This window comes from Lipotes vexillifer, unplaced genomic scaffold (genome assembly GCF_000442215.2).
Source record: "Lipotes vexillifer unplaced genomic scaffold, Lipotes_vexillifer_v1.1 scaffold641, whole genome shotgun sequence".
NCBI classification, from domain to species: Eukaryota; Metazoa; Chordata; class Mammalia; order Artiodactyla; family Lipotidae; genus Lipotes; species Lipotes vexillifer.
The window spans coordinates 2,167,703-2,184,928 of NW_006780658.1; the positions used below are offsets into that span (position 1 = coordinate 2,167,703).

General features: G+C 34.5%; 1 protein-coding gene across 1 annotated transcript in view; it reads right to left on the reverse strand.

The window, feature by feature from the left end:
- Positions 1-202: 202 nt before the first annotated feature.
- KPNA4 (karyopherin subunit alpha 4) overlaps positions 203-17,226 on the reverse strand; it is a 53,762-nt gene continuing 36,738 nt past the window's right edge. Inside the window, exons 11-17 of the mRNA XM_007454138.1 lie at positions 15,160-15,291; positions 11,305-11,433; positions 9,842-9,946; positions 6,622-6,693; positions 4,728-4,890; positions 2,066-2,160; positions 203-352 (exon numbers count right to left, since the gene is read on the reverse strand). Coding sequence (XP_007454200.1) covers positions 254-352; positions 2,066-2,160; positions 4,728-4,890; positions 6,622-6,693; positions 9,842-9,946; positions 11,305-11,433; positions 15,160-15,291 — 795 coding nt within the window. The 3' untranslated portion in view covers positions 203-253. The remainder of the gene's footprint in view (positions 353-2,065; positions 2,161-4,727; positions 4,891-6,621; positions 6,694-9,841; positions 9,947-11,304; positions 11,434-15,159; positions 15,292-17,226) is intronic.

The following is a 17,226-nucleotide window of genomic DNA, read 5'->3' on the forward strand; positions in this document are numbered from 1 at the left end:
GAACAACCTAAATAAGCATTCATGTAAAGTTTTCATTACATTTTGCCACTCATTCTCACTCGCACCCACTCGCCATCTTGACCTCATTTGGGCATTTTCTGTGATTCCAAATGAAATCTTCACATTTTCTTTCCCGATTTAATGCAGCAGCAGATCCCATGAGCCAAGCTTGATGGATCAAACCTTTTTATATATATGTGTGTATATATATATATCTCAGTGCTGCATTGTACCTAACTTCCACAACATCTTTCTAAAACTGGAACCCTTCTGTTGGTACATTGGCAGATGAATTGAAACCAAATGTTCCACCTTGTATTGCCTCTGGAACAAGACTAGGATCTTCATCAATCTAAGGGAAAAAAGGAAAAAGAAGGTGATAATTAGTTTAAAAAAAAACAGCACTGTAGTACTATTTCCATTTAAAAAGTATGGGAGGGCTTCCCTGGTGACGCAGTGGCTAAGAATCCACCTGCCAATGCAGGGGACACGGGTTCGAGCCCTGGTCCCGGAAGATCCCACATGCCGCAGAGCAACTAAGCCCATGCGCCACAACTACTGAGCCTGCGCTCTAGAGCCCACGTACCACAACTACTGAGCCTGAGCTCTAGAGCCTGTGCTCCAAAACAAGAGAAGCCACCGCAATGAGAAGCCCGCGCACCGCAACAAAGACCCAACACAGCCAAAAATAAATAAATAAATTAAAAAAAAAAAAAGTATGGGAGATGATGGGTGCCAACACTGTCCTACCACCCCTTTAGAAACCTGAAGCACTTTATAAAGGCTTTTTCTTAAGAGATGCCAAAAAGAGAGGAAACTTAAGAGAATATGCAAAACGTATATCTTCTGAAAGAATGAAAGAGAAGTAATACATTGGAGACGGTCCTACATCTCAGAGTATACTCACTGTAATGCTACCACTTTTGGAGAGTAAGTGTATTCTTTGGTTTATCTTTTAATAGCAATTGGAGACAAATGACTTTTGAGCTTCAAGTAGTAAAATAATAGCTCTGCTAAAAATGTATAATATTCTTTCTATATGCTTTATATCTAAACGTTGAAATACCACAAAATTATGCACCTATAAGTGTAGTTCCTATAAATAGGCACATCATCTTTATTATTCTTTTCATTATGCAACAGAGTAAACAAGACCTGCACGTTGAAGTATCAGAAACCATAAGGCTTTAAGTATACCTAATTATCAATTAGGACTTCTAAAAATCCAACTTTAAGACATGTGACAAAAACTACCTTTAAAAAAGTATGCTTTTCAACTAGTATTACATTTTAAATAGGACTCAGCTTGATAATCTGTAATTCTTCTTTAGTATTGTCCTTGTCAAGTTAATGTTCAAATCACGCATGCTTAACAAAATATTTAACAACATTCCATTTTTTTTTGAAAAGTTGAGAAAATCATTCAAGAGATCCACTGGTGGTTCTATCTATAATCACTATAATTTTCTAAGAAACAACTGCTTTAATTTTAGATTTAACTTTCCCAAAGAGGTGATACTAAAAATAGTTCTTTAATTTCAACTACCATATACTGACAATCTGAAGATACTCTTCTGGACTATACCTTACATTATATAGTAATATATATATTATTATAAGAAATACTTAATATTTCTTGATAATTTTTTTCATTTTATCTATTTATCTTTGTATTCGTTTTTGGTCACCAACTAAAAAGATCAGTGACAATATATTCAAATACAGATTAACTAATTATTGTCATAATGGATTTATTATAGGATATACTAGGCTTCACTGTTTTGTTTATAAAGACATCAAGGGAAAATAAAGCCTGATTTATCCACTGTCAAAAATTCTTTTTTTTTTTTTTTTTTTTTTTGCCATTAGAGCTAGTACTACTTTTTAATACCTTGAAGGACTTTAAAATACTGAAATATTTGTATTTCTGAAATAAGTAACATTACTGTCATATATCTATTTCAATTCCATTCCCCCAAAATACATACATATATGTCCTAGCTTACATTTCATCCAGACTTATGTTTATACATAAAACTAAGAAAATTATAAAATTATTAAATACATCATCTGAAGAGAAGAACTGATCAATGATCTCATAGGCCAATTTGTAGATGTCTTCATTTTCATGATTTTGAAGTTGTTCAATTTTCTCCAGTCCTGTAAGAAATTTTATGAAGTGAAATAATGGTAATATTTAAAAAGCAGTGACAAAAAAAGTTACAATAATCTTGGGAACACAAAATCCAATTTTGAGGAATCTATTCTAAAGGTGAATCTTATAAATAAAAAGGTTTTATGCACAAAGATATAGCATATTTATCTTAAAAAATTATCTGAGTATCTAACTACATATAAACATAAGCAATGGGACATCTATCTACTCAGCAGAATAACTACACACATCAGTGTTTATAAAGAGTAATAACATGTAAAACTGCTTTGTTAAAAGTTAAAAGCTGGGAGATCCCTGGTGGCCAGGTGGTTAGGACTCTGGGCTTTCACTGCTGTGTGGGCCCGGATTCAATCCCTGGTCGGGGAACTGAGATCCCACAAGCCATGTGGCATGGCCAAAAACAAACAAACACACACACATCCCCAAAGATGCAAGGAAAAAAAAAGTTAAAAGCAAATTCCTTCTACTTTGTAGCATCTGCCAAGTTTTTCTAGTGAGCATTTAGGAAAAGAACTTTTAAGTACTTGTGATTAATAAATATGAATGTTAAGACAGCTATTAAAGTATAATGAAAAATGATCAAGATCAACCACAGTATTTCAGGGGAAAAGGGAATTTTCCCTGTAAATATTAATAAATTTATTAAATTATAGGCAGAATATATAAAGTTAACCGATTGATACGCAAACTGGATATTGTTTTGCTTTATAGGAGTAATAATTAATTTTAAGGCCTCTGAATTAAAGTGAAATTGCCCTTTCATGAGTGTTCTCTATTCTTTAAGTGGAGGAAGTTTTATGGGCATGTTTCTCACTTTTCACATTCCCTTTATGGGGCCCTTCCATGAAAAAGTTTAACTACTACATATAGGCTGAGGACTTATAAATCTATGGCTTCATTTCTTTTCTGAGCTTCAGATGTTGAAAATCTTAAACATGTATGATAATTCCACAAGGATATTTCAACAGGTATCTAAAACTCAAACTATCCAAAACACAATTTGTTATTTGCCACTCTTCATTTACACTATTATACTGTATTCTTATTGGTGATAATCAACAACAGTTTGAAATCTGAGAGACAGACTAATAAGTTCCTGTTACCCTCAATACTCTATAATCAAATCTCAGAAACCTTAAAGTCTATTCATTTCTTGAATCTTGTCATCTCCCCTTTTTCTCTATTATCACTGCCTTCATTTATTGTGGCCTCACCACAATATATGGAAACCACCTAGGTGGTTTCCTGCTTGTCTCTAAATGGTTCCATTCCCCTCATATCCATGGCTCTATTTAAATACATCAATTCACTAGGTAAAATCTTCCAACAGCTTGTCATACCCTACAGCAGAATCCTTTGGGAAGTTTATAAGACACATATTCCTAGGGCTCGCCTCCAGTAAAGTAGGCAATGCTCAAGATCTATATTTTTAATATATAAAAATAAATTTTTAATAATTTAAATGTTTATATGGTAAAAGAAAAAAAACATACAAGTAGGAAAATTTTTTAACAATTCCTGCTTTTAATTTTTCTGGTACTCCCTTTCTAATTATTTCCCTAACAGTATTCCCCATGTCCTGTTCCCAACTTGATAGTTATGCATTTTTTGTTTCTGTTCTATTTGTCACTTTAATAACTTTAAAAATACTTACTTCTTATTAATTTTCAAGCCTCTGAACTCTACTAAGGAAGCTGAAGATACTGGTTCTCCTACTCTTAGTTACCTCTCCCTCCTTTCATTTACTTCTCAACTTCCATCAGAAAGATCTTTACTTTTATGCTTATCCAGGTTGATAACATTTACATGTTATTCCACAGACATATCTGAGACTTCCATGTTCTGTCTACATGTTAATCCTAAGGGTTGAAAGCTAAGACATGTTGTTTACCTTCCTGGTGGCTCTGGTACACTGCCAGATTTGGGAACCACTGCTCTAAAGTATCTGCTGTGCTACAAAGCTTCTAAGACTGCAGGGGCCTGGTCAATGGCTAAGTCTGCAGCCTTATCTTTTGGCAGTTTCTACCTCATATTTTGTGATTCAGCAACACTAAACTACTTATAATTTGCTGAATGCTATTTCTCACCTCAGACTTTGCTCATGGTGTTATTTCTGCCTGGAACACCTTTCATCCCTTTTTACTTTATTAATCCTTATTCATGTCTCAAAATCCAGCTCAGGTGTCACTTCCTGCTTCTTCCAGGATGGATTAGGGTATTTCCTTTTGTTGTACATTTCTATTAGGGTAATTAGCACATTAAATCAGTTCATATTTATCTCCACGACTAGACTACAGGCCTTGAGGGAAAGGACTGTGTCTTGTTTACCACCATCTTCCCAGTACCTTAGCACAGTGCCTGTTCAATATATGGCAACAATTCAGTTACCTAAGCATATGCAAGAAGCTGAGCAGGAATACAGTATTTACTTTATTCTATTACTTGATTATCTAAGACAGAAAAATACAGAAGTGCTATATTAGAAAATAAAAGTAGTTACAAAAAGAACATTAAAATGTGGAATAATATCATTAGCTTATAATAAACTTACCTCCACATTCTTCTATAAGATTGGCTATGGTTTCTGCCTCATCTTCAGCCATTTTTAATATATTACTTAGTCCATCGAGTACTACTTGCACAACTTGTGCATCTTTTACAGTCAGCAAATTGCAAAAAGGTGGGATAACATTTTGTTGGATTAGGTAGGCCACCTGAAGAATGAAAATACCAGGATATGATAAGTGTTAAGTGAACTTCATTCGTGCACCCTATTATCTCACTGGAATAATTTTTTTTTTTTAATTTTCATTACTATCTAGCTAGCTAGCTAGCTGCGTTGGGTCTTCGTTGCTGCATGCAGGCTTTCTCTAGTTGTGGTGCGTGGGCTTCTCTTGTTGTGGAGCACGGGCTCTAGGCACGTGGGCTTCAGTAGTAGTAGCACCCGGGCTCAGTAGTTGTGGCTCATGGCCTCTAGAGCACAGGCTCAGTAGTTGTGGCGTACGGGCTTAGCTGCTCCGTGGTATGTGGGATCTTCCTGGACTGGGGCTCGAATCCATGTCCCCTGCATTGGCAGGCGGATTCTTAACCACAGCACCACCAGGGAAGTCCTCACTGTAATAATTTTGACTTTAAAATCTTGAATATGGAAATATGACCTCACCTCTCACATGTTAAGTTAGACTACATTAATCTAACCTTCTTTTCTTTTTAATGTAGTATGTTAATTTTACATGAACTTAGAAAAAAAAACTGAAGTGAAAATGAAGGAATCACTCAACTTCATATAACACATTTCTTTGCCATAAGGAGTACTTCCTTCAGAGATCCTTTCTAACATTAAGAAATTATGAAATCAGTTGAGAGGCTGGATGATTATTTTTTTAAAACTATAATTGTTCAATTTGAGAGCATCCTCTCTTTGCTATAACATTTAGCACTCATATATACCTGGCCACGTCTCAATTTGCTATTCTATTGGTTCCATAAAATTTGCAAAATATTCTTCTATCATTTTTTTATTTCCATGTATTGTATTTATATTCTACTCTGTATTCATATTGAGTGGATTCACTGGTCACCACCAGTCTATACCTTATTTGTGACAATTATCAGCTCCAAATTCATCCTTTTTCACTTGTCTGTGAAACATATCTGGGACTTTTTTATTTTTTTAATTTAGTTTTGGCTGCACAGGTCTTAGCTGCGGTATGTGGGTGTTCTCTTCTCTAGTTGTGGCACGCGCGTTCCAGAGCGCGTGGGCTCAGAGTTTGCAGCAGGCTCTCTAATTGAGGTGCATGAACTCAGTAGTTGTAGTGCAACTACATCGTGTAGCTGTAGTGCATCGAACACATGTCCCCTGCACTGTAAGGAGGATTCTTTACCACTGGACCACCAGGGAAGTTCCCCACATCTGGGACCTTTAAAACTCATTTTCTTTCGCCAGTTGGCATAATGTTAAGCTTTGTCACCTGCACAACTGTGAGAGTAGGTGTCTCTTTATATTTTGTGCCCTAGGCACCTCACATTGTTCACCCTAGTTCTTAGTCCCAGCTTTTTGGTTGAGTTTAGTTCTTTGTTTGGTTTGCTGCCAGATAATTTTTGTTGTTGTTCATTTGTAAGGAGAATCTGTGAGGCAGTTTCATTCTGCCCTATTAACCTAAAAAGTCTTGTTTTTTTCTTAACACTGTTAAAAAACAAAAAAAACAACCCTGACCGTAAGTGCTTCATCTTACCACGGATTAGAAAATTCTTGTAGGCCAAGAAGCTGGAAAGAAAACACTTCACATCTATGAAATATAACTAAAGGAAGTCAAGGTGACACTTTTATATATCACAGAATGCCTATTACCTTGCTATTAAATTATGATTTACTAAAATCTAAATCTTAGAATTATTGGTAGTTATTTTATCAGTTTTGAGAAATAAATAAGAGCTGAACTTACTTGATCTTTCCTTCCGCTAATTGTTAAGTTACTTATGGCCCATGCAGCTTCTTTCTGAGTGCCAAAATCTCCCTGTAAAAGCAAAGTAAAGGATACAAATTGCAATATAGGGTAAACTGGAAAAGGTGTTTTCTGAAATGATTTTTCAACTGCTTATTCCCCTAGGTTTTCTTCTAGCCTTTCTATATACATATAATAAAGATAAGGCTTTGAACTCAAATTACCCTAAACAAATGGAGATTCCTTTTTGTGAACTTTCCCAGCAACAAATTGACTTGGTATTGCTGTTCAGTAATATCAGATTAAATGAAGTCAATGATAAAATAAAATAAAATCAGTCAAAAAAAAAAAAGGAAATATACAATTGTACTTTAATCAAAGAAATGTCAAGGGTAAGGTATCCTTTTAAACACATAAAGTTTTAAAAATGAAAATACCCACCATTAATGAGACTGTCATAAAGACATTACCCTCATATAGTCTTTCAAATATAAATTGATAAAATAAATTTTAAAATCACTTAAAAAGTCATATATATGATTTAGTAATCTCACCTTTCAGAATTTACCAAGCAAATAATTCAAAACGAATATTATGTATCTTTCCATATAATGTCTTAACAGCACATAAGAGTCAGAAAGTAAAAGCAACTTAAACAACAGAGGAATAACTAATTATAGTAAATCTAAAGAATAAAATAATAACCAGCCACTAATGTTAAGATGACTAGCAACGTGGAAAAATGCTTAGGATGTATTAAGAATATGTAAATAAGAATGAAAATTAAAACTGCAGTGGATTAACACAACACTGTAAATCAATTATACTTCAAAAAAAGAAAAAGAAAAACTGCAGTGGGATATCTACTCTTATTTATCAGATTGAGAAATCCCAAATATGTGCTGATGAGAGTGGCAGGAGTGTAAAACGGGACAATCTTTCTAGAGGTGGATGGGCATTATATAGCAAATTTACATATGTGTCTATTTGTAGATCCAGTAATCCTAAATACAACCTGGCAAAAAACATGGAAAAAACTTTACATAGGCATTTCCTTATATTTAAAGTATAAACAATAGATGAATAAACCAAAAACTAATAAAAATGATCATCTGTAAAGGAAGGGAAAGAACAGGGAGGAATGGACAGAAACAGAAGTTAGACCTCTGTATATATACCTTGAAAACAAAGTACATATTTTTTACTTGGAAACTATAAATGCTTCATATAACCACAACAAAATAAAAAACAAGGGAATTCCCTGGTGGTCCAGTGGTTAGGACTCCATGCTCTCACTGCTGAGGGCCCAGGTTCTATCACTGGTCAGCGAACTAAGATCCCACAAGCCACACCGTGTGGCCAAAAATAAATAAAAATAAAAAACAAAACCTAAAGTAATTCCCCCAAATAAAAAACAAACAGAAATAACCTAACTGTATATCAAGTTGTATATGTTAACCACACATAACAGGAATTATTTCAAGTGACATTATTTTTAAGTACATCATTGATGGAATACATCCTAAAGACAAAAAAGTCCTCAAGGAAATCTCAAAAGTGGAGTAATCATGTTGTTAGTGTCAATGTAGTCTTGTTATTTTGATAGATTTCATATTATATCTCAATATATAACTCAAATAATTATGTTCATGTTTTTGGAAGATTTCCAGCGTAAAAGAAATAAAAATATGAAATCGAAGAAGTAAAAATAAAAACACTGCTATCTTAAATACCCGGTAATATCCGATAGCTTCCTTTCATTCATGATTTGTTTTTTATGAATCTCATGTTCATAAAATTACAATATGCATATTTTTCACTTTCTTAAAAAAAAAAAATCACCTATTTTGTTCATTCAAGCCTACATACCATGACAACCTTATAGCAATGATTATCCTTAGTACCTGAACTATGATCTTTAAATACCACTTGCTACAAAAAGGAACCAGGACACCCTGGAAAATAGTTAATTCCAGGCGTAGATCAGAAAATATACAAGGTAAGCCTGGGAATCATATCACATCCAAAAGGTAGGAAGCTCTCAAAAACTACTGCAGTGATGTAAAAAAGACACAGGCACCAAATTTAAGAGGTTTCCATTGGTCAGGGACAACCTGAACGTCAGAAAGAATAGCTACAGAGGACTAAAACTTATATAAAAAATATATGTAAATCCATAATTTCCTTAATGACACTAAAAACTTTACACTCGTCTCCTTTTGAGGTCATTAGGGAACCATGTCATTCTAAAAACAGTGATAATGAGCAGGAATCAAACATTTGTCTTGCCTTTCCTATATGAAATATATTTTAGAGTAAACCAACAGTTGATAGGGAAAAGCTCTTTTTTCTTCTTTATTGAAGAATCATGGCTAATACATAAAGAATGGCAGAATTACAAAGTCATCATTTTGCAGTTCCTAGTATAATAAGTGATCTAGGTAATGATCATCATGACTGCCGAAAAACCATTATGTGAAAGAATGATGAATAACTTTATAATAATTGGCTGGAACAGGCTGATAACACCTGAGCTGACTTAATCTAAATATCACTAAATGTAGGACAAACAGAATGTTTCTCATGTGAATCATTAGTGCATGACTGAACCCGATCTACCAGTTTATAGGAAATTAGCCTCTACTACCAGTTTGTAGGAAACATGGAAGAAAAGAAGATCGAGATATCCTCTCTTTAATTAACAGATCAGTGTTGAGAAAAAAACCCTCATGCTGTGAGTGGACACTTTAAACTGTCTCTTTCCCAAACGTTAATGTAAGCATGCAATGATATGGCGTATGATTAAATAGCACACTTACTTGCTGTTTGATCTTGGGCAATTTATTTGTCTATACCATAGTTTCTTCATCTGTCAAATGGGAATAATTCTTAACCTCACAGAGTTACAGTAATAAAGAAATGAAGTAATATATGTAAAGTGCTTGGTACAATATGTAAGCATTTATAGTCAGCAGTAGTAATATAAATTTTTAATAAACTTCAGGATAATGGTAATTTTGATAAAAGAATGATATAGAAAAAGGGCCAGGGGTTTCTAAAAGGAACTATTTCCTGTATATAAAAACTGCTTGAAAGTTTTAATATTAATACTAGTTTACTGTACTACTCATGCCATTGTATAGGTTGTAATTAAACAGAAAAATATATATTCACATAATTCTTTTCCTCTTACACAGAACATACAAGATGACTTTCTTACCTTATCCAAAAGGTGTATTATCATTGGTACAAGATTGGCATCAATTACTGCCTGAACCTGCTGCTGATTTCCTGCGGTGATGTTAGAGAGGAACCACACTGCTTCCTGTAGAACAAGACCCTTTCAATATTTCTCATTAAAAAATAAAATCTGCAGCTGAACTAGGAAAAAGCACATTCACTACAACGTCCAAATGATTTTATGGAGTATGTTCCATAATAAACAATTTAGGAATCTGAATTCCTCTATCCCCTTTCCATATTTTTCTTTGGACAAATTGCTAATGACCCTAGTCTAAGTTATAATGAACTAACCCTTCTAAAAAATTCTTGAAAGCAATGTTCCCAAACACTAAGACTCAAAAGAAGCTTGGCTGAACAAGTACTAAGGAACTGATGAGCTGCAATACAAATACAAATCCTAAAACAATTGTAAAGGAGATTCAGCATCCTCCTCACATAGCGTGCTTTATTTATTCTCTCTTCTGTTCTGATAGAGTCGTAGCCAAAGTAGATATATCTCTCAATTATTCATGATAATGGAGACACAAAAACTGAAATAGTGGATTGTTTTAGTATGCTTATTTGTAATAGTCATTCATTGCACCCTCTCTCTCAAGAGTTAAAGTGGAACCAGATGTTTGACTGCTTTGTTGGTCTACCTTAGTGATCTTTTCACGCTACCCTTTACACCACAATGTGCTACTTCTACCAAGATGATTACAAGTCATTTTTTTTTATAGACAATAAATGCATACTAAAAACACAGAATGAAATAAGACAAAATATCTGCCTAATGTCCTACGTAGGATATTGCTATAATTTACCAAAGTTAATAAACTTATTAAACATATGAATTTACTAAAGGGAAACATTTTCTCTATTTTAAAAAAGTAGTAAACAAGTTTTACTCCTAGTGTGCAGTAGGCTCTTTTGGATCAGATCACAGGATCATGTTTAATGAACCTGTTAGAGATTTTAGGGTGCTAGGCTATTTAGGTGAGCTGTTCTTGGGTTATAATCATCGGCAATGTTGTAATCAACAACCCATGTATTTCTACAACAGCCTCAGATGCACTCCAACGTCAGCATCACCAGTCAGTGCCCCCTTTTCATAGCCTCCACAAGCACACACACGCACACACACTTTATCAAATAGCTAAAAAAAATTAAACTTAGATTACTTAACTTACATATTAAAATCTTCCAATCATACAACATTCAACACCCAATTATCTCTATTTCATCATTTCCAAGAGAGCCAAATGTGCACTGCTTACAATCGGTTTTATATATGGAAAATCATGTACGAATCCATGTCATAAAGAGTAAAATACTTTCTCTTAATGTCTAAATGACAGTTTATGTTAATAAACGGTATTAAAGACACTTGAGTCTCTAATTTAGCAAATGAAAATGGCTACTTTATATGCTAATTATTAAACAGTATTTAAAAATACTTACTTTATTAATTTTCTCTTTGGGATGTGTCAGAAGTGCGGGGAAGTGTGAAAGAGCATCACAGTTCAAAACTACTTGTGTTTGCTCATCAGTTCCAGTAACAATGTTGCCCACAGCTCGAAGTGCTGCTGTCTGAAACATAAAAAGATTTAATGAGATGTTGTTCTATATGAATCACTTATTACCACAAAGGTATGTTAGGCAGGTTATGAAAGATATATACATATATATTTTATATAAATTTGTTTTATTTATTTTTGGCTGCATTGGGTCTTCACTGCTGTGCGTGGGCTTTCTCTAGTTGCAGGGAGCGGGGGCTACTCTTCATTGCTGTGTGGGCTTCTCACTGAGGTGGCTTCTCTTGTCCGGAGGGCAGGCTCTAGGTGCATGGGCTTCAGTAGTTGTGTCATGTGGGCTCAGTAGTTGTGGCTCATGGGCTCTAGAGCGCAGGCTCAGTAGTTGTGGTGCACAGGCTTAGTTGCTCTGCAGCACGTGGGATCTTCCCGCACCAGGGCTCAAACCCATGTCCCCTGCATTGGCAGGCGGATTCTTAACCACCGCGCCACCAGGGAAGCCCCAGGTTATGAAAGCTATCTTTATGCATTCATGCCTACCTATCCTTTTTGAGCAAGTTGTGTCAGACACTGATTTAGGAACAGAGGAGTGAATAGGACAAACATAAACCAATCTCCTATGGAGTTTCCATTATTGTAAGAGGAAACAGCCAATAAACAAGTAAGTATGAAGGATAATTTTAGATAGTAATTATGGCCATAAAGAAAATAAGATAATACAAAAGTTTTTGTGGGAATATGTTTTCAGTTCCCTTGGGTATATACCTGGAAATGGAATTGCTGGGTCATATAATAACTCTACGTCTAACTTTTCCAGGTACTGTCAAACTATATTCCAAAGAGGCCGTACCATTTTACATTCCTACCAGCAATGTACAAGGATTATACTTTCTCTACATCCTTGCCAACACTTGTTACTGTCTTTTTGATTATACCATCCTGGTGGGTATAAAATGGTACTTCACTGTGGCTTTGATTTGCTTTGCCTTAATGACTAAGGATGTTGAACATCTTCGTATGTGCTTATGGACCATCTGTATGTCTTCTGTGGAGAACATTAAAATGTTTAAACCATTTAAAATTAGGTTGCTAGGACCTCCCTGGTGGTGCAGTGGTTAAGACTCCACGCTCCCAATGTAGGGGGCCTGGGTTTGATCCCTGGTCGGGAACTAGACCCCACACGCATGCCACAACTAAGGAGACCTCGAGCCGCAACTAAGAGCCCGCATGCCACAACTAAGGAGCCCACCTGCTGCAACTAAGACCCAGCACAACCAAATAAATAAATATTAAAATTGGGTTGTCATTTTTTTTGTTGAGTTTTAAGAGTTCTTTATGTATTTTGGACACTAATACCTTTTCATATATATGATTTGCAAACATTCTCTTCCATTCTGTAGGTTGTCTTTTCACTTTCTTGATTGTTTCCTTAGAAGTTTTTAATTTTGGAAGTCCAATTTATCTATTTTTTCCTTAGTTGCTTGTGGTGTCATATCTAAGAAACTACTGCCTAATCTGAGGTTATGAAGATTTATGCCTGTGTTTTCTTCTAAGAGGTTTATACTTCTGAATGTTACATTAAGCTGTTTGATTCATTTTGAGTTAATTTTGTAAAAATATGGTGTGAAGTAGGGTTCCAACTTCATTCTTTTACATATGGATATCCAGTAGCCTCAGCACCATTTGCTGAAAAGATTATTCTTTGCTCACTGAATATTCTTGGCACCCTTGTTGAAAATCAATTGATCATAAATGTGTAAGTTTATTTCTAGACTCTTGATTCTATTTCACTGATCAATATGTCTATCCTTATGCTAGAATCACAAAGTTTTGTTTTCTCTAGCTTTGTAGTCAAGTTTTGAAGTGAGAAGCCCCCAAACTTGGTTCTTTTTCAAGATTGTTTTGGCTATTTCTGGGTCCATTGCATTTCCATATGGATTTTAACAGGAATTGCATTTAATCTGTAGATAAATTTGGGAAGCACTGCCATCCTAATAATACTGAATCTTCCAATCCACGAACATGGATGTCTTTCCACTGATTTAGGTCTTGTTCAACGTGGCCTAGCTTCTTTAACAAATAAATTTAACAGGGGAAAGAAAAAAAGGAGAAGAAAGTTGCAGAATAACAGAAACATAAAGACATAGCTACCACATGCAATGTGTTGACCCTGTTTGAATACTGATTTGGTCAAATTGTAAAAAAAAAAGAAAAAATGAGGCAGTAAGTAAAATTCAGATACTGATTGGATTTTAACATTACGGTTTCCTAAAGTGCTCTAATTATTGGTATGGTGAATATGTTAAAAAAAATAGCCTTACTTTTTTAGAGATGCAACCTGAGTGAAATTAGACGATATCTGGAATATGTGTCAAAATAATTTGGTGGTGAAGTAGAGATATAGAGGAAACCTACATAGTTCATTACATTATTCTTTCTATGTTCCTAAATTATGGCACGAAAGTTGAAAAAGTTTTAAAAAATCTCTATTAGTTACCAGGTAAAGTACAGAACATAACTTTCCTTGAGAGTTGGCTCAAGTGAAAGTCCAAGCCCTATTTTCTCAATAAAGTCCAGTATTAAAACTGAAGATGCATTCTGAAAAAAACAAAAACAAAATGCAAACCAAAAACCTATACCAAGACATAAGTACCACACTTAAGAAATGCAAACTTCATCAGAATCTAGTAGGAATATTTAAAATAAACCACAAATAACCCTAAATGACAAATTATTCTATTAATCAATTCTTCTGAATTTAGCTAAGTGTTCCCTCTTTTTTTAAAGTGCTTTAAATTTTATAGCAGTGAGTCTCCATTTTGACAGTACATGAATATAACCTAAAGAGCTTTTTAAAGCCCAGGTTTCTAGGAAATATCCAGATTTACTGAAACAGTATTTCTAGGAGTAGAGCAAGGGAAATACACTAATTTTTTTTTCTTTAGGCTTCCCACTGCTGATTTTATTATCCAGCCATGGTTGAGAAATAGTGAATCAGGTTAACAGTTTTCCTTATGCTATTATTGTGCTTTATAGGCTCTTAGTCATTCTAAGATTAAAGCATGCTATTTACCTCAGAAGGATAGGGAGAGCTTGCTGCTTGCTGCATCTCCCTTTACCACTGTAGTTTGACAGCTACTGCTTATAATATTTGTGTGAACTTCTCACCTTCTCTTTTTTGGCTCTTTCTAGATGCAGATTCTTTGGGATAAATATTTATATGGAAGGATTTAAAAATAATAAAACAAAACAAAATTAAAGAAAAAGATTTTAAATAACTGAGAGAAGACAATTTAGGAAGCCCCTAAGCAGCACATTTCAGTACAAAGCCTTTATCACAGTGCCAGTGAAGCTAAGCATTAACTAAACTTGCCAGGTGCAGTGAAGGAGAATAAAAAAGGACAGCTGTTGGGGGGAGGGGGGTGGGGGAAGGAGCAGGAGAGTGGAAGAAGAAAAATAGGAAAAGTAGGAAAAATAATCAGTACTTGTTTCAGATGCTACCCAAGTTGCTATATGAACTGCCCTGGTCTACGTTAGAAATCAGTAATTTACAAAGAAGTCAACTTGGCTTTTTTGAGGGGGTTTGGGGGTGGGGAGGAGGAGGTTCTTGTAGTAATCTATCTCATTTTCTGCATCTTTAAAATGGGGATATAATAACTCACTCTTTTCATCACAGATACGTTGTTATTAGGCTAAAAAAATACTTTACACTATTGACATTACCCATGTTCAAATGTCACACTTAAAGCAAACAGTGACATGTTTTTATCAATAAAAAACTCACCTGAACCTTAACTTCCTGGTGGCTGAGCAGAGGAACCAAATGAGGGACTATTCCAGAGTCTATTACCATCTGTATCTGTTCGTTGCCAGCATCAGTAAGGTAAGAGAGGGCCCAGACCGTATCTACCAATATCTAATGAATAAAAATAATTCAAATAGTCTTTGAATATTTTCTCATTTCAAAAATTCTTAACCATATGGACTAACCTATGATTGTTCTACTATCTTCTTTCTTCCCTTTCCTCTCACCTAAATTCACTGGAATCAATCTTCTCTATTATACTAAGCATCATCATCTATGAACGTCTATATCAAGTGTGTGCATCTTATCTTCTAGCCATATTTAGGATATTTAGGTTAATTATGATCTTGTTCACAGATTGGTATCCACTCTTAACTCACAAAGATACAAACACATTACATAGCAAATAAAATATGAGAAAAAGACTTTCTCTTTCCTGAATGCTCAGATTGAGGGATACTAGGTCCAAGGACATTGTGATAAACACATGTAGTTGGAAAGAGTATATGTATCCAACATACAAGGTGGTTCAAAGCATCTGGGCTAGATGAATATATTCAAGGTGTTCTCACATCAATACCATGTTGGTAGGTCTAAAGCCAATACTCCAGTATTAGGATTACAGTACTTTCATCTTTTCCAACCAGTATGCTTTGCCTTATAAAACCAGAGGCAACTTCCCAAATAGGAATCTCCCACAGCTGCAGATCAAGACATTAAAAGCAACCATAGGTCAACTTGTGAGATCTATAATCAAAAAACATGTTCTAGTTAAAAAAAAACAAAAAAACAAAAACCAAGAAACAAAATAACCCCCCAAAACCAACCAACCAAACAAAACTATAATTTACATCAGCTGCCAAAAGTACTTAAAAAAAAAGCCTCTGTAATTAACTTATAATGATTATATTTCAAAGTACAACAGGCCATTGTGTTTCTTCTTTCTTTGTATGTGAAGTCCTAATTAGAAGTTATGGCCAAAACGAAGAATGACAAACAACTGTTAAACTGCTAAATAATACAATTATTGACAAAGACACAGTAATAAATAATTGTGCCTGAAACTTTACTTCCTTAAACTTTTCTGGAATATGAACTCTGTGTCAAAAGACAAACCAGAGAAGTCTGAAACCTTTAAATTCTAAATCAATGATATGTTTAAAACATCCAAGAAGCTCCTAGAAGAAAATAGCACTTTGCCATTTTTCCTTTCAGAAATTCAAGAAAGCACTACGGATGTTTTTAACGTAAAAAGAAGACACCAAATGAAAAATTCACACACATAAAGTGGTATCAAAATATATGAGACAACTAAATTTCAACTTACAAAAGTAACTTTTTTTTTGCCAAAATTTGTTGACATAGGCAAAAAAACTTCAAGTTACTTGTGCATGACTGTATGTAAAATCCAGATATATTTTTTAAAAAAGGCCCAATACTAAACATGTCATTAATATGCTCACATCAAAATCATAATTTGAATCAGACCTGATCTCATATGCACTTTTTGTGTCAGCAAAGTCTATGATAAGTTAACTAATTACAATCAGAGTGTAATTTCAATGTTTCACTTATGGTTTGTGGAAGCAGTTTCGTTATTTTATTTTTTTTATTTCTTTGATGGCCTGATTTAAGAACTTGCTTCTAAGTGTTAACCTAAGAAGATTTCATTTTTAGTAAACATTATTGTTTAGTAAACAATATTACTAATGCTACTAAAAAAGAATAATGCAAACTGGCTTGAGAAATTCAAGATATATCAAGAGCAAGAAAAACGGAGTTACAATCTCAAATGGATTGGGGTAAACAAGTGGAAAGAACACAATACATCTCTGAATAAGGTCAACCAAGATGTCTAGTTTTCCAGAAGAGTTATAAACTTTGAGATTAATCTTTCTTGGAAATCTTTTAATAAAAGTAAAATACAAAAAACTGTAATTTAATCAAAGAATCTGTGAGCCATGGCCGCTGAGCCTGCGCATCCAGAGCCTGTGCTCTGCAACGGGAGAGGCCACAACAGTGAGAGGCCCACGTACTGCAAAAAAA